Genomic DNA, 7704 nt, shown 5'->3' with positions numbered 1-7704 from the left:
TAAGTTCCTGAAACATTCTTATCATCAGTGTTCTAAACTCTGTCTCTGAAAGGTTGGATACCTCTGTTTCATTTAGTTGCATTTCTTGAAGTTTCTTCTGATATTTAACTTGGGACATGTTTCTTTGTTTTTCATTCTGGCTGTCGCTGTGATTGCTTGATGTATTAGATCACCTAGGAAGAAAAAAGGAAAAACAAAAAAAGAAAAAAGAAGGAAAAAAGGAAAGAGAAAGGGGAAAAAAGGTAAAAAAGAGGAAAAAAAAATAAATAGGAGGGGCTCTCTCCCCACTGTAATCTGCACTGCAGACCACTTGCTCAGCAATACAGAGATTCTGGGCAACTCAGCCCAGCTGTTGGGGGGAAGGGCTCAGTGCGTCATGCGCCAACCTCCCTCTGGACTTGAAGTAAGCTTCCCACAATTAGTTGCTGTGTGCTCTGGAACCATGCTCACCACCAAAATTCCTCACAGGTTGTTACGGGCTGTCTGCTGCTGCAAAAAACCCTCTGTGGCCTGCAGAGGTAGGAGCCAGGGACCAGGGGCTCAGGATGCAGCTCTAGGTGGGCGGGGCAGGCCCCCAATGCACCACAGGGTGTAGTCAGTGGCCCCCACCAAGTCAGAGCAGCATGCACTCCTGCATCGGCAGCCAACCCACACAGACTCACCTGGAAAGTCCCAGCTGAATCACGCAGGTGCACAGCTCGCGGCCCTACACTCCCAGGAAAACTCCCTGTCTCAGCCTGTCCCCATCAGCCGCTCAAAGATCAGGCTGAGCAGCCCGACAGCCAATTGCCACCAAGACAACTCTGCACGTGCAGTGCAGAAATCAGGGACCTAAGGCGAGTCGCGCACTTCCGGGTCTCAAAAAGCAGTCTGTTGTAGTCGGAGTCTTCTTGCCTGGCGTTTCCCTGGCTACATAGCAAAAACAGTATGGAGGGTGGGGATCCAAGGCCACACGTGCACGGATGCACGCATGCAGGCACACACGCACTCCTGCGCCAATTCCAGCAGACCAATGCAGTCCAGACCTGAGCCTCTGTGGGAGGGCCCAACCCTGAAAAAATGGCGCTGTCCTGTGCACTAATCATGTGCAAGCTCCACACCAGGGGAACAATGGTTCCAAAAATCTCCAGCTCCCACACCAAAGGCACTCAGCTCAGTCCTTCCCACAGGCTCCTGGGCCCCGCTCACAAAGCCACTCCCTCCACCAGGAATGGGGTGAGTGCTCACCAGCGAGTGAGTTGGTTTGCCGGCTCCACTGTTTCTTTAGCTGCCCCCAGCCTCACCGAGCCGAGCAAAGAGAGTCCTCACTATTTTCTCCTTCTAGCTATCATAGAATTCCTCTTCCTGGCACCATAACTCTGGGGTGGTGAGCGTGGTGTGCGGCCGGAGGGTCTCACCCCCAACTGGAGAAGCCTCCCCACTGCTGAGGTGTCCCTTACGGGGTTCGCCCTCTTTCTTCTCCACCCCTCGTACCGGACTTGATGTGGCCTCCTCTTTAAGTCCTTCTTTTAGAGGATCTGTTCATCTCAGGTCCAGGGAACTTTTGAGGTTGAATATCTTATAAATTATTTGTAATTTTGTTGTGATCCTGGGAGGTAGTTCGCACAGCATCTGTCTATTCCGCCATCTTACCGGAAGTGTCATAAGAAGATATTCAAATTAGCTTGGATGCCAAAAGTCAAACTTATGATTCCAAATTCTCCCGATGTGAAGCAGGGAGCCAGTGGGGCACAATGGGTCCCTGCTGGTACCGAGCACCGAATCCGGGTCCGCAGGGTGTTCCTGGGTGGGCTTCTTTGGAATCCTGTCGACAATGCCAAGTAATGTTGACAAAAAAAAAACATCCAGCCTAAGAGAAAATTTATAAGAGTTTATTTGAGCCAAACTGTTGACAATTGCCGGGAAGCAAATCTCAATGAATTGAGAAAATGCTCCACAAAATGGTGGTTTGCAGCTTATTTTATACATAAAATCAAAGGAGGAAGCTTAAATGAAATCCATTGGTGGTAGATGAAGGGGGTGGGAGCTTGAGGTGTTTCTTTAATTCCCTGCTTTTAAATCTAGGAACACTGTCTTTTTGAGTGTAGTTGCAGATAGATTCACTAGTTATAAAAATAATTGCAAAATCTATGTGTCTAGACAAAAACTTCTTTTTTTATAAATTTACCTAATTTGCTCTTGCCTGAAGTATGATAATCAAGCAATAATTAATTCTAATGTATTTGAAATATTATCATTATGTCTTCAAATAATATTTCCTATTCTAATTAAAATATTTTTACTTGTTTTTTCTTTAAGCAAAAAGAAGATAATATCCGTTGTTTAACTATGATTGGTCATTTTGGTTTTGAATGTTTGCCTCATCAGTTAGTGGACAGATCTATTCAACAAGGATTCTCTTTTAATATTCTCTGTGTGGGTAAGTGCCAAATTTTTCATCTAAATTATTACTTAATTTTTTCAAAGCTTATTTTAACTTATCTTCAGGACTGTAACACTGGCACTGGTAATTCAAGAATATATCTTCATGTTTGTATTGGTTTACATATTCTTAGCCATATTACTTAAACACTTTTTTCTTTAAATGTTTCAGTGCTCTTCAAAATCTGATACACCTTTATGTATATTTTCTTTCTATATTATGTTAATAACTGAAAGTGTCAAGAGTAGTATGTGTATTTTCAAGGATATCCCTGTCTTTGAAGAATTTGGAACCTTTTAAACCATTCTAGGGGTTCAGAGTGTTACTCCTTCTCAGTCATTTTATGCTACTATATGATATACCTTTATTACAGGGGAAACTGGAATTGGAAAGTCAACACTGATCAACACGTTGTTTAATACTAATTTGAAAGACAAAAAATCCTCACATTTTTATCCAAATGTTGAACTTAAAATTCAGACATATGATCTTCAGGAAAGCAATGTTCAGTTGAAATTATCTGTTGTGAAAACAGTGGGATATGGTGATCAAATAAACAAAGAAGCCAGGTTAGTGTTTTCGTATTTTAATTAAAAAGTTTTCTTATTTCAGTGAATTTGTCTTCTTTCTCCATGGACTAAATTGTAATATTCTTCTAAGGCAATTGAAACTTTTCATTCCATATTCTTCCTAATTAAGTAATGTTTTTTCCTACAATAAAACTAATACTTTGTGTCAAGTTTTCTAATTTCCTTACAATATTTTTTAAGTTAACCAATTGAAAAAATTGTTGATATAATTTCTATTAGTTTTAGCTTATTTCCTTATTTCTTCTCTTGTATTATGAGGACATTTTATAGTTCCTGCATCAGATTTAAACTGTGTAAGAAGGAAATAAATCAGATATAACAATAGCTTTAGATTTCTACTCCTTTTTGAAATAGATGCATATTCATTATTATGTATTACTCTTCTAGTTAGCTAAAGTCAGCATTAAAGTGAATATATTTATCATATATTGACTTGTTTTGTGTGACTTATGTTAGTTAAGTGCAGTGGTTGGCTGAAGCTGGTTCATATGAGTTTGTGACAGCAGATTATACTCATCTTTTGTCAATTTTGCATTCAATAACATCATTTGGATAGTTTGAAATTAGCCAAGGTGAGAGTATGCACATCAAAGAAAATCAGAAAATACTACAAATCACTTTTTTCCATAAAACCATTTTTTAAACATTCACCAGAATACCACTGGCTGAAGGCAGACTTTTAAACAAACACTCAAGTTCTAATTTAAGTATGAAAATAATTTGGGTGAAACTTATGAAAAGAATAAATAGTAGAAAAGAGGTTGAAGCAAATGCAGATGCTACATTGCTTTAAATGGTTATTAAATATTCAGACTATTGACAATTACCTAATAGTCAATACTTCTGAAAGACTTTTTTAAATATAGTATTAAGCCTAGGGTCAATGTGCTTGACTGTAAGATCAATATGTATAGTTTGCATTTCATTGTATTGTGGAATAAGACCCACAATAAGTGGTGCCTACTGTATTAATTTCCTGAGTCTCCCATAACAAATTACCATAAACTTGGTGGCTGAAAACAACAGAAACTTATTCTCTCACAATTCAGGAACTCAGAAGGTAAAAATCAAGGTGTTGGCAAGGCCATACTCCATCAGAAAGCTCTAGGGGAGAATACTTTTTTGCTTCTTTCAACTTCTGTTGGCTTTTGGCATTTCCTACAGCTACAGCAATCCAATCTATGCCTTCATCAGCATGTGGCCTTCTCCTCTTTTCTTTATGCATCTATTTTAAGGACATTTGTTGTTATTTGTGTAAGGTGTACCCAGATAATCCAAGATAATGTAATATTGTGTCTCTTAACTGAATTCTATCTACAAAGAATTTTTTCTCAAATAAGATTACATTTACTAATTCCAAGGATTAGAATGCAGACATATCTTCTCGACAATCACCCCATAGGATTGTTTCTTAAATATCTTTAAAATTGATGTTTCTCATTTATGTACTTGTTGGATTATTTGTCTTCTATCAATTATCCAAATCATAAATAAGTATATTTCTGTAAAAATTCTAAATAATCCAGGTGAAATGAAAACACACTTAGCCTAACTTAAGCACTTTGCACCATTTTTCCCAACTATAACCACTATTATTAGTTTAGTAAGTGTCCTCTCAGACCTTATACATTATGCAGTTATTAAATTTTTGTAATAATTGAAATGCATTTGTAGTAATATGGAGAAAATTTCTTTAAAATATATTATGTGTAATAGAAAAATGCATAAAATGTTAATGGACAAGTTAATACATAATTTCAGAACAAACATCCTATGCAAACACCTTCCTATTCACGTTATGACCTGCTCCCCAGAGGCATTAGGCATTTCCTTTTTTGTATCATAACCCCTAGTGAAACTCATATAAGCAGAGAGTAAAATATTATCAGTGGTTGTGGAAGGAGAAATGAAAGGTTGTTGTTTAATGAGTATAAATTTTCAGTTATAAAATGAATAAGTTATAGAGGTCTTCTATACCACATAGTGTCCATATTTAACAGTCTTACTGTACATTTAAAAATTTGTTATGAGGGTAGATCTCATGTCAAATGTTCTTAAAAACTTCAAAAACTATAAGATACTGCAAAAGTGTTGCTTAAAGGGAAATTTATAGCATGATATCTTTATATTGGAAAAAGAATCTAAAATCAGTAATGTAAGGCGCCATGTTAAGAAAATAGACAAATAAGAAAAAATTAACCCTAAAGCAAGAAAAAGAAAAGAAAAATTATAGTAGAGCAGAAATTAATGAAAACAGAAAAAAGGTCAGAAAAACCAATAAAACCAAAATCTTGTCCTTTGTAAAGATTAATAAAATTGAAAACATCTATGCAGACTGAGCAAGCAAAAGAATTGAGAAGGCACAAATTACCAATATCAAGAATAAAAAAGGAGACATTATTACTAATCTAACAAATATCAAAAGGATGAGAGGAGTACTATAAACAATTTAATGTCCCTAAATATAACATTTTATATGTTAGCTATGGGCTTTTCATGTATGATTTTTTTTTGTATTGAGATAAATTTCTTTTTCTTTTTTTTAATTAAAAAATTTATTGGGGTGACAATGGATAGTAAAGTTACATAGGTTTCAAGTGTACAATTCTGTAATACATCATTTATATATCACACTGTGTGCTCACCACCCAGGGTCCGTTCTCCTTCCATCACCATATATTTGATGCCCTTTACCCTCTTCTACTATGCCCCGTCACCACTAACACTCTGGTAACCACTGAACTATTGTCTATCTATGAGTTTTTGTTTTTTTTACTAAAGTTTATTGGGGGGGGGAATTGTTAGTAAAGTTACATAGGTTTCAGGTGTACAATTCTGTAATACATCACCTATATATCCCATTGTGTGTTCACCACCCAGAGTCCGTTCTTCCATCACCATATATTTGATCTTCTTTTACCCGCATCTACCAACTCCCTCTTCTCTCCCGCTCTGGTAACCACAAAACTATTGTCTGTGTCTATGAGTTTTTGTTTCTTCATTTGTTTGTCTTGTTCCTTTGTTGTTTTCAGTTTTATGTACCACATATCAGTGAAATCATATGGTTCTCAACTCTTTCTGTCTGACTTATTTTACTTAGCATAATAATCTCAAGGTCCATCCAGGTTGTCACAAATGGCATTATCATCTTTTCTTATGGCAGAACAGTATTCCATTGTGTACATATACCACAACTTCTTTATCTAATCATCTATCAAAGGACACTTTTGTAGTTTCCATGTGTTGGCCACCATAAATAAAGATGCAATGAACATCGGAGCAAATATATCGTTACAGATAAATGTTCTCAGGTTTTTTTGGTATATATCCAGAAGAGGGGTTGCTGGGTCAGCACTTGTTTGTTGTTGTTTGTTGATTTATTTGCATTTCTCTAGTGATTAGTGATGTTGATATTTTTTCATATGTCTGTTGGCCATCTGTATGTCCTCTTGAGAAAAATGTCTTTTTGTGTCCTCTGCCTATTTTTTAATAGGGTTGTTTGTTTGTTTTGGTGTTGAGTTTTATGAGTTTGTTTTATAAATTTTGGATATTAACCCCTTATCAGATGTATCATTGGCAAATATCTTGTCCCCTTCAGTAGGATGCCTTTTTGTTTTATTGATTGTTTCCTTTGCTGTGAAACAACTTTTCAGTTTGATGTAATCCCATATGTTTATTTTTTCTTTTGTCTCCCCTGCCTGAGGGGACATATCAGTACAAATATTACTAAGGATAATGTCTACAAATTTACTTCCTATGTTTTTTTCTAAGAGTTTTATGGTTTTGTGTCTTACATCTAAGTCTTTAATCCACTTTGAATTTATTCTTGTATATGGTGCAAAAAAATGGCCCAGCTTCATTTTTTTGCATGTGTGAAAATTGAACAATTTTCCCAGCACAATTTATTAAATAGACTGTCTTTACCCCAACATAATGCTTCCATTATCATAGATTAAATGACCATATAAGCATGTATTTATTTCTGGGCTCTGTATTCTGTTCCATTGATCAATGTTACTGTTTTTATGCCAATACAATGCTATTTTGATTACTGTAGACTTATCGTATGATTTAATGTCAGGTATTGTGATACCTCCAACTTTGTTCTTATTTCTCAAGATTGCCATAGCTATTAGGGGTTTTTCATGGTTCCATATAAATTTTAGGATTATACTAGTTCTCTGAAAAGTGTCATTGGTAATTTGATAGGGATTGCACTGAATTTATATATTGCTTTAGGCAGTATGAACATTTTATATGAATTCTTCCTATCCGTGAACACGGCATATGTTTCCATTTATTTGTATCTTCTATAATTTCTCTTTTCAAGGTTATAATTATCTGAGTACAGGTCTTTTACTTCCTTGGTCAAATTAATTCCTAAGTTTTTTATTGTTTTTGAAGTAATTGTAAATGGGATTTTTTTTCCTAATTTCTCCTTTTTTTTTTTTAAAGATTTTTATTGGGGAATTGGGAGGTGGGAACAGCACTGGGGAATTGGGGGGAGGGGAACAGACAAGTTGCTGTCGTTTTTTGTTCTTCAGTTTAGTTGTGGAGGACGTTGCTTCACTGGCCCAAGTTGGCACCATCATTGCGCTCTTCCCGGGTGAGGCACATCAGTCGCTGGCTTCTGGACGGCTGCTCACTGTGGCTGCTGGCCACTCACGCTGGCTACTGGCTACACACTATAGC

The 7704-nt window shown here is 36.5% G+C and overlaps 1 protein-coding gene across 1 annotated transcript in view; it reads left to right on the top strand.

Moving 5' to 3' along the window:
* Positions 1–7704, top strand: part of SEPTIN14 (septin-14) — a gene marked incomplete at its 3' end in the record, with an annotated part of 89826 nt that overhangs the window by 25920 nt on the left and 56202 nt on the right. The window contains exons 3-4 of the mRNA XM_019632133.1: positions 2299–2419; positions 2796–2991. Coding sequence (XP_019487678.1) covers positions 2299–2419; positions 2796–2991 — 317 coding nt within the window. The remainder of the gene's footprint in view (positions 1–2298; positions 2420–2795; positions 2992–7704) is intronic.

Source organism: Hipposideros armiger, unplaced genomic scaffold (assembly GCF_001890085.2).
Source record: "Hipposideros armiger isolate ML-2016 unplaced genomic scaffold, ASM189008v1 scaffold_1083, whole genome shotgun sequence".
Classification (NCBI taxonomy): Eukaryota; Metazoa; Chordata; class Mammalia; order Chiroptera; family Hipposideridae; genus Hipposideros; species Hipposideros armiger.
Note: the sequence above shows the minus strand (reverse complement) of the source record. Positions and strands in the feature narration are given on the sequence as shown.